The sequence below is a fragment of the Chiloscyllium punctatum genome, chromosome 7 (genome assembly GCF_047496795.1).
Source record: "Chiloscyllium punctatum isolate Juve2018m chromosome 7, sChiPun1.3, whole genome shotgun sequence".
Lineage (NCBI taxonomy): Eukaryota > Metazoa > Chordata > Chondrichthyes > Orectolobiformes > Hemiscylliidae > Chiloscyllium > Chiloscyllium punctatum.
This window is the reverse complement of record NC_092745.1, coordinates 50,778,246-50,800,426: the sequence shown is the minus strand read 5'-3', so window position 1 is coordinate 50,800,426 and position 22,181 is coordinate 50,778,246. Positions and strand designations below refer to the sequence as shown.

General features: G+C 38.8%; 1 protein-coding gene across 5 annotated transcripts in view; it reads left to right on the top strand.

Moving 5' to 3' along the window:
• The window catches only part of acbd6 (acyl-CoA binding domain containing 6), a 183,064-nt gene that overhangs the window by 106,255 nt on the left and 54,628 nt on the right, over positions 1-22,181 (top strand). For 2 of the 5 annotated variants that reach the window (XM_072573525.1, XM_072573524.1), the window contains one exon: positions 4,907-4,929. The exons of the other annotated variants lie outside the window; for them this stretch is intronic. In XM_072573525.1, the coding sequence (XP_072429626.1) occupies positions 4,907-4,929 (23 nt within the window). The remainder of the gene's footprint in view (positions 1-4,906; positions 4,930-22,181) is intronic. 5 annotated transcript variants of the gene reach the window in all.

Sequence of the window (22,181 nt, the reverse complement as noted above, 5' to 3'; positions counted from 1 at the left end):
GAGTTAATGTGAATTTGACAGAGGCAACATAAATGATGTTGTTTTAGATTTATTTTAGTTCAGTGCTGTTGTCGTACAAACATAGTTCTTCATTTGCAGCATATGTTTTGTTAGGAGTGGATGTTACATCTATAAGATGTAGATTGTATAAAATATCACACTTAAATTTTGCTGTTCAGAAGGCACCACCCCCAAAGAATACAGTTTCCTTCAGTGATTCACTTGATCCTTGGTCGTGAGATCTGCTTGTTCAAGAACTGACCTTCCCAGTTGGTCAGATTTCGTATTTATCCAAATTACATTAATCTGCGTTTATCTTGCAGAAGGGCCCTCGATAATTTTCTAATCCCTGCCAATCTGTCAGTCAACAGGACAATCATTTCCATTGTACTTCGTTACTCCCCTGCATAGTGTTCGACACGCCTTTGGGTTTCAGTTTAAGAATCCTATTGTACACACCAATAGCTCGTTAGTAGGATCAGCATGTTTAAGCCATTTCTTTTATAACAATAGCTGTCAGGTTATTTTAGAGTGATAGGCTAAATGAATGAGTGCTGAGTAAATGGAGTACTGGGTTAACTTGTTTTCTGGTTGACTGACAGGGCAAATGGCTATTTTGTTTCATGAATTCACAGGGTTTCTTTTTCCTCTTGTTGTAGGGAAATTGTAATTACAGTTTGTCACTACTTAAGGTGCTGTATCTTTGTCACATCTGCTTTCGAATCTTGTGTGTTGTATTTCTAACTTCCAGTAAAATCTGAAGGACAAGAAATACTCCTTCATCAGCAATGCTTTTAAGCTTAATTTTTAATTTTAATTTTTTAATTTTTTGAAATAGAGGATGACCATTTCAAAAATCAAATTTGAACCGAGAACTCTGATATACTGGTTTTCTTTGTTCATTCTATGTTAATTCCTTTGTGTTTTCTCAGAAAGCACTTGGAGTTCCTATATATAGAATCATAGAATGGTTACGACACAGGGGAGCCATTTGACTCCCCATTGTATTCATTCAGTTCTCTGGAAGAACTGCCCAGCTAGTCTTGCTCCTCAGGTTTTACTCACAATCCTGCAATTGTTTCCCTTTTTAGTGCCTATCCAATTGCCATTTGAAAGCCATGATTGCACCTTCCTCCATCAGGCTCTTGAATTGTACAAGGTAAAAACAATGACTGCAGCTGCTGGAAACCAGATTCTGGATTAATTGTGCTGGAAGAGCACAGCAGTTCAGGCAGCATCCAAGGAGCAGTAAAATCGACGCTGTATTCCTGATGAAGGCCTTTTGCCCGAAACGTTGATTTTACTGCTTCTTGGATGCTGCCTGAACTGCTGTGCTCTTCCAGCACCACTAATCCAGAATCTTGGGTAGTACACTCTAGATTCTAATTCACTACATAGAAAAGATTTTCCTAATGTTGCCTCTGGTCACCTTAAATAGGTGTCTCCTTGTTCTCTATGTTTCGATCAGCGGGAATGTTTTCTTGCCACCTACTTTGTCTGGACCTCCCATGGCTTTGAGCACCTCTTCTGTCAACCTGCTCCAGGAGCAGAACTGACAGCACTGTAAAATAATGTGTAATACCCCACAAGCTGTTGATTATTTTCGAACTGTAAAAAGGCTGGTTATACTGATGATCCAGTTGCAAACTGAGTAAGATAAGCCAGAAAAGTGCTACGTTTCAAGTTAGCTTTCCTCAACTGAAGAGCCAGAATTGACTTTCATGCTTCTGGATTTCTGGGGAAGGGAAGTCAGTCAGATTTCTGTCTATGATATTCCTGCTCGAAAAGTGAATGTGTTGCATAAGCAGCTGACCAAGCATAGCTGTGATGCCTTTCATAGCCAAATAGTTTGGCTAATCATTTAATTAAAGAGTGCCTATTTGAGGAGGTGTGAATAATATCAAGTACCTGTGGACTTGCACGTTGAGAAGAGAAGAGAGGAAGATCTTAGAAGGAAACCTTGTTTTCCTTCTGATCAAATCATGATGCTTGATTGATCCAACAACTCACCTCATGGGTAGTCCACATCCATTCCCAGAAAATATGTTTTAATGAATTTCTTTACTGATTGTAATGTGTGAAATTTCTCAGCACTGTCATTCCTCAACTGCATTAAATGAATATGTTAAATTTATTTTAATCTGTTTCTGTGGCTTTAAGAGGGCTGTTGCTACATATGAACCCATCTATTATAAATAAATGCTATTGTTCGCTGAACCAACATTAATCTCCTTTTAATCATATTTCTTAAAATTTGACTGGATAATTAATCACTGCAATCACTGATGGATTAATGTACTTACCAAATAATCAATAAGCACAAGCACAGCAAATTTATCAAAACTAAATGTAAAATATATCACAAGGATTATACAAATTGGTAAGGAAGCAACAATTTCTAAATTAGGTCTTTTTAAAAGTGTTGTGATAATTCAAAATTAATACACAATGATTGGCAGCAAAAAAACTCAACTTCTTTAATATTTCTTTTATCCCATGGAAAAACATGGATCTCGAATATTATAAGTTCAGTCAGAATGTAGCCTACAAAAATTGTAGCTGAAGAGAAATACAATGTAAATAATGGTTATTCATATATTCCACTAGCACTACATTTTTAAAAAATCCTAGTTATTCCCTGTAGTTTAATGAGTTACATTTGGTGACATGGTAATAAGACACACCTACCAGAAGATTTTTGGTTCAGTCCTCTTTGCTAAGTTTGATACCAGGTACCCAATGTCCCTTCCTGCCTCAGACTCTGCTGTTACACACGCTGTGATTGAATATGAATATTCAGTAGTTGTCTCTCAGCGCTCACCTGAACGATACGTATATTAGTGAGGACTGTATTGGACTCATGGATTATACACAAGTGACAAGTGAAACCTTCAAAAGAGCAAATGAACTACTGAGGGAAGGTGGAAATACCAGTTCATCCTTTACTAAAGGAAATCTTCCTTTTGATGAAATTACCAATTGTATTGTAGCCATATTTGCTGATCATAGGCTGGAAAGCAAGCTTGCAAAGGATGTAAATAAGTTCAGTCATTGTGTTCCATCTGCTACCTTTTCTCCAATTTGCAAAAATGTGAGGTTATCTACTGTGGCAAGAAGAAAAGCAGTTTGTTCTTTAAATGGAGGCTGCAAAACAGAACTATATATATATGGGTATCCTTGTACCTGATTTTACAAGTTATATTTTAAATACAGTAAGGAATTAGGAAGACAAATGGTATTTTGAACTTTGTTGTAAACAAATTGGAATACATAAGTTGTAAAATTTTGCTATAACTATACAGTTGAGACCAAGGTACAATGTACAGTTTGGTCCCTTTTTTTTCAAGGGGAGATGTATTTGCATTGGAAGCAGTTCACCAAATGTTCACAGTTTGGAATGAAAGGTTTGTCTTATGAGAAAAAGTCAAGCAGATTGAGTCTATGCTCATTGGAGATCAAATAAATGAGAGTTGATCCTCTCATTACGAGATTCTGAGGGGATTTAACTGGGCAGATGCCAAAAGGATGTATGGGGAAATCTAGAATTCAATAACACAGCCTAGGGGTCTCCTATTTAAGATAGAGGTAAGGAATCACTTCTTAGACTTTGATTAGTCTTTGGAATTCTCATCCACCGAGAGCAGTGGAGGCACAGCCACTGAATATCCTCATGGCTGATTTCAAATTTTCTCATGAAACAGTTAAGAGTTATGGGTGACAGGAAAGTGGAGTTAAGGCCATAATCAATCAGCCACAATCTTGTTGAAAGGTGACAGACTGGCTCGTTGGGCCAAATGGCCTACTCTTCTTACTCATGATCTTAGGCTAAGCAGTTGTCTTATATCCACACAATTAATGGGAATACTTTCAGAAAGCAAATCATAATTCTCAATCAATTCTTTGAAATGTTCCAATAGTCTCACTGAAAATCACAAATGCATTTCCTGATGTTGGCAGAGCACAGTAGTGCAGGATTTTTTTTACAGCAAACAATTGTCTATGTTTTAATGTTAACCTCTGCCCCATCATACCACAAGTATTATTGTTGTAAAGACATAAACTAATGCTGTTCTTTAGGTGGGGCATAATATGGTTTATTTTGCGCAGGTAAAATTGACCAATAAGATATATTCCAAGATATTGTGCACAATTGCCATTTAAACTGAATATATTTCAGAGTGAGTATACAGTTAAATTCTATCACAGTGTTGCTTATAAAATGTAACAGCAAATGGATACCGGGGAGAAAGGCTGCATATACAATTGTATTTTCAAGAGATCTATTACAGATGTGAAAATGTTAAATTTACGTTGGAGCAATCATATGACACCAGCAACATTTGATGTATAAAAGGAACCAGTACTTGGCAAGTGTATTTTTCATGTAAATCATATTTTCATGTAAATCATTATTTGAATTTAGGTAGACAAATGCCAGTATAAAGGTTAAGAGTTTTCAACAAAGAATTAATTATAATCCTATAGTAGGAAGATTTGAACACTTTCAGAACATGAATACAAATAGAATTTCTAGGTTTTTTAAATCTGAAATTTCAAGTAAGGACAGTCTAATGTCATCAGTTGTAACTATACCTCCATTGTGTATTTCTTTTAAAATAAAACTTCCCCAAATGCATTTACTAATCTGTTTACCGTATAGTTATGTAATAATTCAGGATAGTCTGTGAAAAATTCTCTGGTAGGCTGTTTGGGTGTTCATTATTAATTTACAAATTATGACAGGGTTGTACTAGATAGTGACAATTCAGGCAGTTTGATTGATTTTTATTCCACCTCCCCCCCCCCCCCCCACCCTCCTTGAAAATATAAGCCTGAAACCTCTTAGCATGCTCACGTTAATTTTGTGCTTCTTTTGCCCCTGCAAAATCACTTAATGGATTTGGAGGTGTCTCTGGAGGATACAAGGAGGTAGGAATTTGAAACCTTTTCAGAGTTTGTTTTAGGCAGTCAGGCAGGCTTGGTTTAGGGACTGTGTTAAATATGGATGATTGTTAAAATTGTTAATTTTATTAAATTTTTAAATAAAATGAATAAACTTTCACTCGAAATTTTTGCTGAGTTCGTCTCCTTTGACTGAAGTTGGAGTGGAATAACTAGGGCATTTAATTAATGAATTTGGGGAAGGCCCATGGGCGTATTCAGAAAATGATAAATTCAAAAGCAGCAAGGGAATATCAAGACTCCAGGGCAAAGTGTGCTTTGGGCAAAAATAAGCAGTGTGAGTTTAAGAAAGCTCATAGGGAATTAGGGACTAAGATGATGTCAGAGAAAATTAGAAAAAAAGTCGAAGGCACTATACTTGTGCAATGCCTTTGCAGTAAATTAAATAAATTAATAGTGCAGAGAGAAATAAATAGGTTTGATTGAGTATCTATTGTTTGACTTTTCAAAGATAGAAGTAAAATGTAAAGGGAGGAAAAGTAGCCCTGATAATAAAAATGGAGTCAAGAAAAATATCTTTGTTCAAGAAATAACAGAGTTCGGGTGGCGCTCAGGAACAGTAAAGTGCACAAAGCATTGATGTGAGTTGTTTATAAGCCTCCAAACAGTAAATGTAGCACTGAGTACAAGTGATGAAATTAAAGCTGCACATAGTGAGAATAATACAGGTATCATGGAGGATTGAAGTTTCATATAGACTGAGTGAACCAGATTTGTAGTAATAATGTGGGCGGCTAATTGATGGAATGTATGCAAGATTGTTTTCTAATTCAGTATATCAATGAACCAAAATGAAAAAAAGCTATTTTGAATCTAGTATTGTGCAATGAGAAAGATTAATTAACCTTGTAATAAAGGGGTCTCTGGGGAAGAATAACCATTGTATGATAGAATTTTGTTTCGATTTGAAAGTGATTTAGTTATATCTGATGCTAGGGTCTGAAATCTAAACAAAGCAAACTGCAAAGATATGTGGGGTGACCGAGCTAAGTTAGATTAGGTAACAAGCAATTTATAACATTAGTAATAATTCCTTAAAGACAAAAAGTGGTCCAAAAGGAGTTAAAGATTATTTTAGGTCAAAGGGCAAGGTTTATAATGTTGCCAGAAAAGAGTAGTAATCCTGAGGATTGTGATGATTTTAGAATTTAACAAGGGAGGACCAAGGAATTAGTACAGGAAGAAAGAAAAAGACAATGGGCCATAATATTCCTTCCCAGATGGGTAGCTCAAGTTGGGAAATTTCTCAACTCTGTTTCTCCATCTCAGTAAAAGTACTCTGAAAAATGTAACATGTTTCAGTGGACGAGTGCTGTGTAGACTCTGATTCACTAAATCCAGAATGTTGAAAATCATTGGAGAGAGCAAGTGGCAAGGCCGCTGATTAGAAGGCTTTCTGTGAATTCATCCCTTTTTTTTAGGGTGTCATCTAGTCTTCCATCATTCAGCCTTCTCAACTTCCATCCATCCCCATGACCCTCATGCCCTCAGAGCCAAATCATAGCAGCCCCTCATCCACCTCAGGCCCTCATAATTTGCATGTCAAACCATTCTCCTCATCTATTTCTCCATATCTTCCAAGCCACCCATGGCAACTCATGCCTCACTTATGTCAGTATCTTCTCATATCTTCTGTCCAAACTCTTGTAGCTCCTCATACCATCTATGCCCTCCATAAGCTCGTCCAGTGTCCACCATGAGCAGATCTCAGGAGCAATGTGGAGATGAAAATGCAACAAAACTTTTCAGCTATCTGATACAGCTCTCATTCGAACACACTTGTTAGTGAAAGATACATCCTGCTCATTAAGCCATTCAGAACTTGGAAATAATTAATCCCTTGGAAAAAACAAATTACTATATAAAGCACTCATCAAAGATAGCTACTCTTTGAATAAATACTGTTGGAAATGAGATGGGAATTCTGCTTTGTGGTCCAGTTTGCATTGTTCAAGGTAAGACTCACAAAACTTGAGTCAAATGAAAGTAGACAACTGAAAGTGCCTTATGCCATTTCTAAGCTGCCACAACCCAAGCAACATAAGAGGAGGGACGGAGGGTGGATATTCAACATTGGGACCTCATTCCCACTGGCCACTAGTTTGACCAATACACAATCTAATACACACACAGATTGATTTTGGGACTACTAATATTGTTAACTACTTCAATTCTGTATTTCATTGAGTTTGAGATTTTCAACAAGGCTGGTAGGTTTCAAGAGTTTATGTCAGGAATCAAGTCAGGTAGGTCTGTGAACCAAAAAGGCAGCCTGTCTGGAATCAGGAACTTTTTGATGCAATTTTATAAGGTGTTAATGACTTTACAGGTCATGATTAGATGCTTTATGAAAATTTAAATATGTTTGTAATGCAGTGTTTGATGATAGGGCTTTGTTCTTAGGTAAGTGGCCATTAAATTGACTAGCACTGTGAAAGCATGCAGATACATATCTCCAAAATGCATGTTTGCATGAAACGGAATCAGATTTTAGTGTCAGTTTGACTCTTTGATTTAATCCATCTGTTGATCTATCATTTTTTTATCTACCATTTGAACCTTTGAATTAGCAAAGTGGATGGCTGACTTATTTAATTAACAGTACAACATCAATATAGCCCTAAAGCAGTGGAACAGATCTGCTTCACTACCTCACATTTAATTATGTTCAGCACTGGGTTTTTCTGAACATAACCGCACATCGGAGTCTCCTTATTAAGCTTTTCCTAAACTCCAAACCATATTGATGGATATTAATAGGGTAAGTGAGTGGGCAGACATCTAGCATGAATAATTTAAAAAAGAAACGTGTTGCCTAAATTGCAGAGGGAAATGCAGAGGGATCTGGATGTCTCAGTGCATCAATATCAAATGGCTAGTGTACAGGTTCAGCAAGTAACTAGAAAAGCTAATAGAATCAAATTGTAAAGGGAATTGAACACAAAAGAGGGAGATTATGCTTCAATTATACAAGACATTGGTGAGACTAATCTGTGATATTATGTACAGTATTGGTGTCCTTATTTAAGGAAGTATCGAAATATATTTGCAGCAGTTCAGTGAAGGTTTACTAGGCTAATACTGGAATGGGCATTTTGTCTTCTGAGGTAAAAACAATGACTGCAGATGCTGGAACCCAGACTCTGAAATAGAGTGGCGCTGGAAAAGCACAGCAGTTCAGGCAGCATCCGAGGAGCAGGAAATTCGACGTTTTGGGCAAAAGCCATTCATCAGGAATACCTGAAGGGCTTTTGCCCAAAACATCGGTTTTCCTGCTTCTCAGATGCTGCCTGAACTGCTGTGCTTTTCCAGCACAACTGTATTCCGTTTTGTCTTCTGAGGCAAGGTTAGACAGACTAGGCTTGTATCCACTGGAGCTTAAAAGAACAAGTGGTAATTTGATAGAAATATATATGTCCTCAGGGATCCTGATACCTTAAGGAAATGTATGTGGATAGGATGTTTTCTTTTGTGAGAGTTTCTAGAACTGAAGATCACTGTTTAAAAATGAGGAATTGCCAATTTAAGACAGAGATGAGGACAATGTATTTTTCAGAGTGTCATGCATCTTCAGAACACTGATTTTCAAATGGCAGAGAAGGACAAGTCTTCCTATGCTTTTAAGGCAGAGGTAGATCAACTTGCAATAAGCAAGAACATGAAAGGTTATGTGGAGTAATCAGCCATGACCTTTGTCAGTGATGGAATGTACCTGAGTGGCTGATGTCCAATTACTGCTTCAGATTAATATGTTTGCAGCTAATGGCTTCACCTCAGCAGGTACTGTTGATACAGCTGTCAAGGAATTTGCAAACTTTGCTTTCACAATTTTAAATTCATTAAGGGATGATGTTATTGCGGAGGGTTTATATGAACACTTAATAGTTCTTAAATTTTTTGAAGATATTTTGAAGTGGCTGTTTTTTTACCATTACAGTTTCAAGAGTATCTCAAAGCGTTTGCGGTGTTTATAAAGGACTTATGAATGGCTGAATTTCAGTTGTGTACAACTTATATTAATAAATCTAAGTAAGGGGACTGAGTGTGAGACATCCAAGTTTGCTGCTGTTAGAAGGTTAATGGGAAGGTAAATGGTAAGGAGTAGTCTGCCGTGCAGGTGGATGTAGGCAGGTTGGGGAGAAGGGAAATGCCCAAGAATACATCAGAATATAATGTGCCAAAGTCTGAAACATGCACTTTGATAAGAAAAATAAGAGAAAAATGAACGGTAAGAGACGGGTAAGTTTTGCATTCAGAAGGACTTGGTAGATATTTTCAAATCAAACTGTTTAGATATATTATTACACACCAGGTGGGACTTGAACTCAGACTTCCTAGCTCAGATAGGGACATTACCACTTCACCACAGCTGCCAACTATAGCATCGTGTTTCAGTGTCTCCTTTAGTTCCCAGCTCAGAACATTTAGTCTTTCTTGGTTCCAGCAGAGATTTCTATTTTTACTGCCCTTTAGCCACCATTAACTCTGTAATTCCTGAAGATTTCATCCTTGGTACTTTCTTCCTTCATTTTCTCTCCTTGTTCTACTATAGAAGCAAACTTAGTCCATAGACTCCACTTCTGCTTCACATGGGTAGCAACTAGCCCCAATCCTTCCCCATCTCACTTGTTCTGTCCACATTCTCAGGGCTGCCAGCCTATTTTCCTGGCATTAGTTGGTTTTAGTGAGCCGTAGATTATTGTGCCTATCATGCATCATAAAGTTCCCTTTTATTAAGAGGTGAGCTAATATCCTCTGTGCTACTAAACTACTAAATGTGGAGAGACCTTGGCAAAGTTCTGGCTGCTCTAAACAGCCTTCACAGCAGGAAAAGTTTGTGGTAGAGGAATGTATTTGTTCAAAATGGTATGAATCGTGAATCCCTGGGGAAGCTACAAAGCCATTCCCATCTCTGTTCACATATTCATTTGAACAGTTACATTCTTAACTATTAGTCAAAAACAGCTCTGTTTCTGCAGAAAATAGATATTGAATGAGTTTCAGAAGACATAATTTAACTGCTAACTTGGATGAGGTTTATAGCAGCTGATGATAGCTGTTTTATATTCAGTTAGTCATTTGCAGTACAGTTAGTCCTGTTTGTTCACTGAATTCAATTCGAGTTTACAAGGTGGGGGAAACGCAATAGTAGAAGGAAAATGTGACAAGACTGTTCTGACTAAAAATTTTAAAATAAAGAACAAGTGGTAATTTCTTGTTTGTATGGATTATTGCAATGCCAAAAAAAGGTTCCAAGCAAAACAAAAGTTCCAAGTGTCACCTCTGCCCAGGCAGAGTTCACCAATCCTTATTGCAGTGTCAGTAAGGATTGTTGTAATTGGTACAGTCTTCTTAGACTATAGTTCCTGCTCCTGATTGCCATTCAGCCATTGTCTGGAAGGCAGTTGACGTGCCCTACCATATTATCCCACTCATCTCCCTGAATGACCTCTCAGCAGTCTAAACTTGCATGTATTGAACAGCTACTTTGGCATGTTGCTGGATCCTTGATTCCTAATTCAAACCTTCAGATTTTTAACTGAAGAACAAAAGAGAAGAACAGCACAGGAACAGGCCCTTTGGTCCTCCAAGCCTGTGCCAATCATCATGCCCTGAATAAATTAAAAGACAAACCTTCTGCCCTTAGTCGGTCCATGTCTCTCTATTCCCTCTCTGTTCATGTAACCATCCAGTTGCCTCTTAAATGTTGCCATTATGCCTGCTTCCACCACCTCTTCTGGTAGTGCATTCCAGGCTCCTACCACTGCATGAAAAACTTCCCTTGCAAATGTCCCTTAAACTTGCCCCACTTACCTTGAACTTGTGCCCCCTTTATAATTAAAACTCCAACCCTGTTAAAAAGCCTCTGACTATCCACCTTTTCCATGCCTCTCAAAATTTTGGAGACCTCCTCTCAGTCGTCGTCTTTCCAGTGAAAACAATCCTAATCTCTTCAACCTTTCCTCATAGCCAATGCCCTCAAGACCAGGTAACATCCTGGTGAACCTTCTCTACATTCTCTTCAAAGCTCCCATGTCTTTCTGGCAGTGTGGCGATCAAAACTGTACACAATACTCCAAATGCAGTCTAATAAGTGTTTTATATAACTGCAACATGGTTTGCCAACTCTTGTACTCCATGCCCTGATGAAGGCAGGCATATCATATGCCTTCTTAATCACCTTGGTCACCTGTGTTACCACTTTTAAGGAACAATAAACCTGCATGTCCAGATCCGTCTCTATATTAATGTTCCTAAGGATTCTACCATTTACAGTATAATTCACACCTAAATTTGATCCTCCAAGATGCATCACGTCGCACTTGTCTGGATTAAAATTCATTTGCCAATTCTGTGCCCAAGTCACCAATCTATCTATATTCTGTTGTATTCTTTCACAATTGTCATCCCTATCAGTGTCACTCTCACTTACATTAACACGTCCTATAGAAACTTAAAAATAAAGCCCTGGGCTGGATTTCTACACTTCATACCATCAAACCGATATGAATATTTACTGTTATATTTGTAATTGAAGTATTGAATTTTAAGTTGTGCTGAATAAAGCAGTTGCCTTTTTTATTTTGTCTGCTTGTCCCTCAAGGAAATTGTCTGCAGTTGGTTTGTTATAACTGTGCTATTGCAGCAATGTGAAAAATGCAGTTTATCATTTGAGCACATTTAAGTTTAATTGCTTTCTTATGCCAGTTAACAGGCTCTTCCTGAGTTTTTCTTGGCATTGCAAGCCCTGACATGTCTCAGCATATATATTGCGGCTAATAGTATATGATAAATAGTGGACTACACTGTATAGAGTAGGTACTAGCTCAGTACTGAAAAGATTCATGTAGCCAAGTGATTAGGACCAAGGTGTTTAGTTATTTGATTATCTAGGTAGCCTTGAAAGCCCTAGATGCTTGTTTAAGCAAACCAGTGAAAGCAATTGATCCACTGATAACATAGGCTCGAAAGGGTTAAGGCTTGTGACCAATACGTATGACCTATTGTCTTTTATTAATGCCACCACAAGAGAATAAATTAATGTGTAAGGCATTAGCTCCTTTCAGGACCTTGCACTTTAGGATGTGTGTCTTTCTTTCTCAAAAGTCCCTTTAATGGAATTGGAGGTATCTCCAGGGCTCTCTGGGCCTTGGGATTGAAGGCCTTATTGGTTTGGTGTCTGCAGTGGTTCAAGGACAGGGTAGAAGTTAATGTGCATAGGCACGCTCCTGCTTGCTTCTTGATTGGCAAGGTTAATGTTAAGAGGTACAAAACAGGCTGGAGTTTCTTCTATGAGCTCCTCTGATTTGATTAGATCACTCTCCTCCCTGATCCTCTTAACACCGTCTGTGGCCCTGGGACAGTCAAGTAATTTTCACGCTAAATTTGAAAACATTGTGCAGACAATATCAGAGCCAGGGAAGGGGTTCAGACATTATTGAATTGTGGATGAAAACTGACCATGGAGGAGAAACACCTTGAAATTAAGAATGCACTCTTCAGCAGAAACTGTACACATCTGTGTGTGAGTGTGTGAGAGAGACTGTGACCTTGGTGGAGTATGAAATGTATTAACTCCTTCAGTTATCCAGTAGCAGTGTTCAGGATGTGCACTTCCATTAAGTCCTTTTCTGCTTTTTAAAAATAAAATGCCAAATGAAGTGCCATTGTATAAGCCTCAACCCAGAAAGCCCATCAGTATTACTGAGCTATCACATACCACTGGTTATATTTTATCACAGATATTCTAATCAACTGCGAAGTCTATAGATCTCTACCTATCTACTTATCAAGTGATTTGTTGTTGCTGAGATCCCTTATTTTCTTTGCCACTAAGACTTCCTCTGCAGAATTACAGTGCTCAGCAATAAATGGCACTTATGTCAGAATTTTGCAGGATGTTGCACTGTGTCAAATCACTTGCCCTAAATATACAGCCTTTTCCAGTAACACTTTGCTGAATAAAACCTGGGAGAATATGTTATGATGTAAAGGTATTATATGATGCAAAACCACCACCATTTTTAACCTTTATTACCCTTCCACCTATATTACATCATCTTGTAATAATAAAAATTCAAAACTAACTATTACTTCTTAAAGTAAACTGTAAATTTATATTTTAGAGAGCTGGCAGTTAATTTAAAATAGTCATTGAATTGAGTGCCTTTGCTTCTCTGTTGTCACTTACAGCAGCAGAATTAGTCCATTAACTTTACTACCATGTAACTCAGCTCTTTTGGCACCCTTCTCTGTTTAACACTGTGGAAGTCACTCATTTGAATTAAGTTTTTGCTTTATTTCAAGGTATTTTATTACTGCCTCAGATGTTGGTTATGGTATACCTACTTGGCTTTTGATAATTCAACCTCAGAGATGTTGACGATTGCTCCTGAGGTTATAGTTCTTCAGAATCAGACAGCAACAATATACAATTGTTCTAATTGTAGGATTTTATGCCTAGCTACTGAAAGCAATATTAGTTTGCGACACCTGGCCAGCAGCTGGATTGAAGGGGTTGGTTTGAGAAGTGTCTGAAAGGAGCACAGAGGAGTAAGGACGGCTTTTCAGAGTTCAGGGACTGGACAACAGATGGAATGGCCACCACTATAAGAGTGAAGGAAATCGGGGATACTCAGGAGTCCAGAATCAGAAGAGTTCTCAAAGGACTGGGGTCTCATGATATTCAGAATATGAAGGAATGAGGATGAAGCTGGAACTGTTTATAGAAAGTTTCAAGTTCAAACTGGAATTTTAAAAAAAAACCTCTCCATTTCAATAAATCACTGATTGTAAAGAATGAAGATATAACAGTGTGTTCAGTGGTGTTATGGTCTGTTTGAAATGGCTTTCATAAACTGCTTGAACTGCACTGCCACAGTTTACGATGTCACCTGAATTGCACCAGTATTTTATCTCTGGTAATCCATTTAAGTATTGAGTTAGTTAATCTTCTTTGTCTGCACATATATTTCTGAAGCATGTTAAAACACATTAAAAACTTGTCCTCCCACAAATTAGTAGGCACATAAAGAGGAAACGAAGATGGTGTTTTGTTAAGTTAGACAATCCTGTGTGCAGTTCTTCCTAGAAGGTGACTTTTTTTTAATCATATTGAGGTATTGTTTGGAAAGGAGGATCAGCTATTATGGAGGATCAAAGAAGTGCTTGAAGCATCTGGCATTTGAAATGAAGGATGAACGATAACATCAGTTGCATTTGCAGATAGCAAAGCACTTGTAGCAAACACAAGAAGGATTACAAGAACTAGTCAGCAGACATAAACTCTGGAATTAAAGTAAACATTGGCAAAATCAAATTGATGCAGGTCTTAAAATCACTGTGAAATATTCATATTTAGATTAGATTAGATTCCCTACAATGTGGAAACAGGCCCTTTGGCCCCACAAGTCCACACCGACCCTCCAAAAAGCAACCCACCCACACCCGTTCCCCTACATTTACCCCTGACAAATTCATTTAACACTACGGGCAATTTAGCATGGCCAATTCACCTAACCTGCACATCCTTGGACTATGGGAGGAAACCAGAGCACCGGAGGAAACCCATGCAGATACAGGGAGAATGTGCAAACAAAGCGGGAATTGAACCCAGGTCCCTGGCGCTGTGAGGCAGCAGTGCTTACCACTGAGCCACCGTGCCACCCCATGTTCATGGGGAAAAGAGAACTGGAACTAGGAAATCAATGGGAAATCCAATTTTTGTAAGAAGAGGCAGTTACTAATGAGAGAACTGAATAAACAAACTTGAGAAACGGCTTGCAGAGAGCTTAATTTGGATTGTTGCTTTGTGTTGATGTGTGACTCGGACTGCCAGCTTGCGAAATAAGTTTTAAATATGGGTTTGGAGGAGAATGGCAAGGATCTGCTGAACAAAAGAAATAACAAGTGATGAAGAGGTATGGAGAATGAAAAACAGAAATTTCCTGAATGTAATTAGGCATGAACAGAAAGTCAGACACATTTTTTAAGAAGGCTTGTAAAAGACAATACAGAAAAGTTACATGAAACGGGAGTGAGAAAGAGAATATCAACGTTGGATGGTTTGATATTTGAAGAACGCGATTGGCATAAAATGGAGAGAATGTAAAGACTACCATCAGCCAAGGACCTTCCTTCGGGCAGGCCACACATGATGACTGAAGGCAATCATGCAAACTACCTGCACAGTTCAGTCAATCAGGTTGATTAATAGAACAGCTAGTCCTACTTAACAGCTGACCACATTCGTCCCAATGATATTAAATTCACTTACCTTTCTCTTTGGAATGCTCGCTTTCAGAATGGGGCCCACCAATTTTTCTTTTCCAAGAGTAGGCCAAGGAACAAGACTGTGATATTTGCACCACATTTATTTTCTTTTTTGGACTGTAATCTGAAATTGAAGTTGGGCTATTATATAACCGAAATACTAGGAGGATTTTACAATGTGGTAAAATCAAGTAGTGCATACTTTTAACTGTGCAATGCAATGTCACTTTTTGAAGCTTAGAGAGATACTTTGAGACAGGGTACTGTCAGGTGTTGTTGAGATGACCTGCAGTTTTCTTAGACAGCAGAAATTGCAAGATAACCAAAGACAGGATGTACACGTATTTGGAAAAGCAAGGACTGATTAGGGATAGTCAACGTGGCTTTGTGCGTGGGAAATCATGTGTTACAAGAGGATTGATGAGGGCAGAGCAGTGGATGTGATCTATATGGACTTCAGTAATGCGTTTGACAAGGTTCCCCATGGGAGACTGATTAGCAAGCTTAGATCTCATGGAATATAGGGAGAACTAGCCATCTGGATACAGAACTGGCTCAAAGGTAGAAGACAGAGGGTGGTGGTGGAGGGTTGTTTTTCAGACTGGAGGCCTGTGGCCAGTGGAGTGCCACAAGGATCGGTGCTGGGTCCTCTACTTTTTGTCATTTACATAAATGATTTGGATGCGAGCATAAGAGGTACAGTCAGTAAGTTTGCAGATGACACCAAAATTGGAGGTGTAGTGGACAGCGAAGAGGGTTATCTCAGATTACAACAGGATCTTGACCAGATGGGCCAATGGGCTGAGAAGTGGCAGATGGAGTTTAAATCATATAAATGCAAGATGCTGCATTTTGGGAAAACAAATCTTAGCAGGGCTTATACACTTAATGGTAAAGTCCTAGGGAGTGTTGCTGAACAAAGAGACCTTGGAGTGCAGGTTCATAGCTCCTTGAAAGTGGAGTTGGAGGTAGATAGGATAGTGAAGAAGGCGTTTGGTATGCTTTCCTTTGGTCAAAGTATTGAGTACAGGAGTTGGGAGGTCATGTTGCAGCTGTACAGTACATTGGTTCAGCCACTGGTGGAATATTGTATGCAATTCTGGTCTCCTTCCTATTGGAAAGATGTTGTGAAATTTTGAAAGGGATCAGAAAGGATTTACAAGGATGTTGCCAGGTTTGGGGGGTTTGAGCTATAGGGAGAGGCTGAACAGGCTGGGGCTGTTTTCTCTGGAGCATCGGAGGCTGAGGGGTGACCTTATAGAGGTTTACAAAGTTATGAAGGGCATGGATAGGGTAAATAGGCAAAGTATTTTCCCTGGGGTCAGGGAGTCCAGAACCAAAGGGCATAGGTTTAGGGTGAGAGGGTAAAGATATAAACGAGACCTATGGGGAAACTTTTTCATGCAGATGGTCGTACGTATATGGAATGAGCTGCTAGAGAAAGTGGTGAAGGCTGGTACAATTGCAACATTTAAGAGGCATTTAGATGTGTATATGAATAGGAAGGGTTTGGAGGGATATGGGCCGGGTGCTGGCAGGTGGGACTAGATTGGGTTGGGATATCTGGTTGGCATGGACAGGTTGGACCGAAGGGTCTGTTCTCATGCTGTACATCTCTGACTTTATGACTCTATGACCTCCAGACCTAGCAAAGTTCTCCACATGTAGGTGAAAATACAGAAAAACCACAAAATTTTAAAAAGAAGAGTTCGAGCAAGAAGACCTAGGCCCATCTGATCAACTGTCGATAAAGAGTGACCGTCGCTGTGCAGACGACAGTGTGAGTTGTTGCTGAAATCAAAAGGAAATGAGAATGATCACTTAACTCGCCCTTTGTGATCTTGATTTCTGAACTTCAACATTTTGTTTTCCCTGCCCATATTTTTTCCTACCAATAATACTTGTATCAAACCACCTCTCCTAATCGATAATAAGTGTGAGAGCTTATGGGTTTTTAAATGGATTTAGTCGAAGTTGCAAAGTAGTAGATTAGAAGTTCTTTCATTTCTCTGCCATTTGTTAAAGTTAAGTGTGTTACAATAACTAGAGCTGTTTTCTGTTAATATTAAAATCTGGTGTAAAATACTTTTATCCTGAGTAGCAGTCAGTCAGGCTACTAGGTTATCTTTATGGTCCAGTTGGTATGTTACACATGTTAAGATGGCATGTGGAGCAGTAGTGTATGATTATCTGCACATGCTTCCCAGTTGAATCTTGACAGCACCATGTGATGTGATATTGACCCATTAAAAACAGGAAATAATTTTGGAATTGAAGGTCTTTTGTTGGTCTGTCTCAAGTGGAAGAGCTGTGAGATGGGGTTCCTGCAGGTTGAGCTCACCAGTGTTCTCATTCCTGACTGCTGTTCATTGGGAAATAACTGTCAGGAGTGAATACTGACTGAGGATAAAACTAGTCTAATAGTTAGTCCACACTCACTGCCTTAATTTGCATTCAAAGGATGGCCTCCTGGACGGGTATCCAGGAAATGCTGACACCTCATTCATCAACAGGAGTCATGACTTTGAGTAAAGAACTCCTGGTAGAAATATTAATTGCAAAAGCTCCAATGGAACAATTAGATGCAATAATGCTGGAAAGTATAAATTTTATCTGGATGGAATCCTTATCTTATCCAAATTTACTATTGAGGAGAGAAAATAAGGAAGGTTTAGATGATCGAACGTACATATATAGACAAGCCAGCGGTGCTTGATTTCTGGAAAAGAAATAATTAAGAACACATAGAAATATAATATTTAAGTACATAAGAAATAGCTGTAGGATTGGACCAGATAGCCCCTCCATTTGCTTCAACATGCAATTAAGTTATTCTGCTTCTGTTCTATTCCTCTAACTTCTCCCTGTATCTCTTAATTCTGTAAGATACCAAATGTTTATCTCAGCCGTGAATGTATTCAATAATAGAGTGTCTACCATCCTCTGGAATAAAAAAAATTCCAATATTTGGTGATCCTATGTGTGAAGAAATTTTCCTCCTTTCAGACTTAAATGATCAGCCTCTCATCCTAAGACTGTGCCCACGTGTTGAAGATTTCCAGACAGGGAGAAATAATCTCCAAATGTGTACTCCTTCATAATCTTGTATGTTCTTCTAAACTCCAGATAATATAGTTTACTCAGTTTCTCATTAGAGGGCAACCCTCTCATCCTAGGAACCAATCTAGTTAACCTCGAATGCATCACTTCCAGCGCATGAGTATTCTTCTTCAGAAGTGAAGACCAAAATAGTGTACAATGCATCAGGTGTGTTCTCAGATTATGATTGTAACAAGACTTCCTTATCCTTGTACTCCAACCCTCCCTTGCAATAAAGTCCAACATGCTGGTTGCCAAACTGCCTTCTGTACTTCACACTAACCTGCAGGTTCTTTGTACAGTACACCTAAGTATCTCTGAAACTGAATATTTGAGATTTTTTTGCCTTTCAAAAGAATTGTGCTTCTCTATTATTACTATCCAAATGTAAACATCATGCTTTCCCCCATATTATTCTCCAAATTCCCCAGTTGTCAACATGATCCCCATTTGCTTTATCTCTTTGTGAAATAACTCCACAGAAGCCAGTATCCATTCACCAAGGCACCCCATATTTGCACATGACCAGCCCTTGACTACATTATTGCCTCTTCAGAGTCCAGAGTCCACAGCCTGGAGATGATTGGTCATGCTAAATTGTCCACAGTATCAGGGATGGGTAGGTTAGGTGGATTAGCCACAGGAAATACAGGGTTACAGGGATAGAGTAGGGGATTGTGGAATGCTGTTCGGAGAGTTGATGTGGCCTGTTTCCACATTGTAGGGATTCTAAAAAGAAAATTCAATTGTGTTATGATCACTTTTTCCCAGAGTATATTTTACAATAAAATTACAAATTAAACCAGCCATTTCACATAATAAGTCAAAAATAGTCTGATTCGTAGTCGGTTCCATAATGTAAAACATTCCATAAAGCGATCTTCCAGGTTAACCTTGCCAATTTGATTTGGCCAGTCTGTATGAAGGTTCATGTCTCCCCCAAAAAACGAATCACTTTTGTTTCAAGCTCCAATTATTTATTGCTTAATGCTGTAAGGGGCCTATAAAATCCTTCCCCCCTGTATTTTCCAGACTTTAGTTATTCCTATTCTCTATCTGTACTGATTCTACTTCCTGATCTCTTCCTGAGCCACAATCCTTTCTTATGACAGTCCTTACATCATCCTTCACTACCAGTGCTACTGCTTCCCATTTACTTGCCTTTTCGAAATATTGTCGTAGCCTGGAATGATAATTTCCAAATTTTGGCATTGGTCTCTTTGTCTCTGTAATGACGATTAGGTCTAAGCTATATATCTCTATTTGCATTGCCATAATATTGTACTGCTGACCTAGCTGTGTTGGCTGAATGGTTACTTTGCGAAGCAGTGTGATGCCGACTGCGTGGGTTCAATTGCCACACCAGCTGAGGTTTCCATAAAGGACTGTCCTTCTCAACCTCTTCCCCTTACCTGAGGTATTGTGGCTCTCAAGTCAAATCACCACCAGTCATCTTTTTCTAATGAGAGAGCAGCCTTATGGTCTGGTAAGACTATGGCGATTTGACTGTTGACCTTTAATGTGTAAAGCATTTGTAATAAAATGAAGTATGTTTGTTTTTTATTCTTTGCATGGACCTTACTTGCTGAAGTACTGTTACCATTAAATGCTATGTCCCATTCTCTTCACTTTTACCCATATTGCTTGACGGTGCAATTCCTCGACCTTTTTAAAGTTCAGAATCATCCACTTGCACCCCTTCCGACCCTACTTTTAGTTGAAATCCCTGTCCAAGACCAGAGAAATAATTCCCTTGGACACTGATCCCATTCAAATGGGGCCCATTTCAATGGAACATCTCCCTCATTCACAACACATGTTGCCAATGCCCCATGAATCACATCGTCTTCTTTTCACACTTTTCTTTAAGCTATGCATTTAATTCTCTAATCTTCTTAAACCAATGCCAACTAGTGACTGGCTCAGTTCACAACCCAGCGATTATTGTCTTTAAGGTTGTGTACTTTAGTTTGGAGTCTAACTAGAACGTAGAACATTACAGCACAGTACAGGCCCTTCAGCCTTTGATGTTGCACTGACCTGTGAATCCAATCTGTCGCCTATCTAACCTATACTATTACATGCTCGTCCATATGCCTATCCAATGACCATTTAAATGCTCTTAATTTTGGTGAGTCTACAACTGTTGCAGGCAGTGCATTCCACACCCCTACTACTCTCTGAGTAAAGAAACTACCTCTGATATCTGTCCTATATCTATCACCCCCCAATTTAAAGCTATGTCCTCTCGTGCTAGCCATCATCATCCAAGGAAAAGGTCTCTCACTGTCCAACCTGTCTAATACTCTGATTATTTTACATGTCTCACTTAAGTCACCTCTCAACAAAACTCTCAGCCTTTCCTTGTAAGACCTTCCCTCCATACCAGGCAACATCCTAGTAAATGCCCTCTGAGCGTTTTCCAAATCTTCCACATCCATCCTATAATGTGGTGACCAGAACTGTATGCAATACTCTAAGTGCAACCCCACAAGAATTTTGTACAGCTGCAGTATGGTTCCAAAACTTAATCCCTCTGCCAATAAAAGCTAACACAACATATGCTTTCTTAACAATCATATCAACCTGGTGGCAACTTTGAGGGATCTATGTACCTGGACACACAGATTTGTCTGCTCATCTACACTACCAAGAATCTTACCATTAGCCTAGTACTCTGCATTCCTGTTACTCCTTCCAAAGTGAATCACCTCACTTTTCCACATTAAACTCCATTTGCCACTACTCAGCCCAACTCTGCAACTTATGTCTGTCCCTCTGTAACCTACAACATCCTTCATCACTATCCATAACTCTACCAACCTTAGTTTTATCTGCAAATTTTCGAACCCATCCTTCTCTGTCCTCATCCAGGTCATTTATAAAAAATGACAAACAGCAGTGGACTCAAAACAGATCCTTGCAGTACTCCACTAGTGACTGAAATCCAGGATGAATATTTCCCACCAACCTCCACCCTCTGTCTTCTTTCAGCGAGCCAATTTCTGATCCAAAACAATAAATCACCCTCAATCCCATGCCTTTGTATTTTGTGCAATAGCCATTGGGAACCTTATCAATAACCTTACTGAAATTAACTCTTCAAATTCTCTCAGTAGAGCATCATTCCTAGCTCTAGTTATATCATTGATGCATACATGAACAATGACCAAGTTGATTAATACCCTCTGCACCTCAAATTCATGTCTAACCACAAAGAGATGTCTGAGTAGGCAAACAGCCATTCAGAACTCCTGATTACAGCTGCAGAGATCCGTTTATGTTGCCTTGACTACATTGTCTTGTATCTCTTCATGTTTCTTTGTACTCCCCTCATCTTCGTCACTGTATGATAATGCAATGGCCACTTTGCTTTGCACTGTGCAATACTGGTTCTCTTCTGCACAAGCAGCAAGTACTTGTACCAATATAAAACAAAAAAACTGTAGATGCTGGAGATCTGAAACATAAACAGAAATTGCTGGCAAACCTCAACAGGTCTAGCAGCATCTGTCAGAAGAAAGCCGAGTTAATTTTATTAGTCCAGTGACTGTTCCTCAGAACTAATAGCAGCTACAAAAAACTGGTATTTATGCTGAAGATGAGATTGAGGGTGGTGAGTTGGGGGAGCCACACAAATAGGCAGAGACATAACCCAGAGAGAAAAATATGAATGGGATAGGTAAAAGATGGCACGTTAGGACAGAAAAGAAGCTGAATCAGTGATAATGAGAACCAACTTGTAGTTCCAACCTCCTGTCCAGGCTATTGATCAACTCTAAAGTACTGCTTAACCTCAATGATGTGTCTGCTTCCTGGAATAACGTGTCTCACTAATTCTCCTCCTC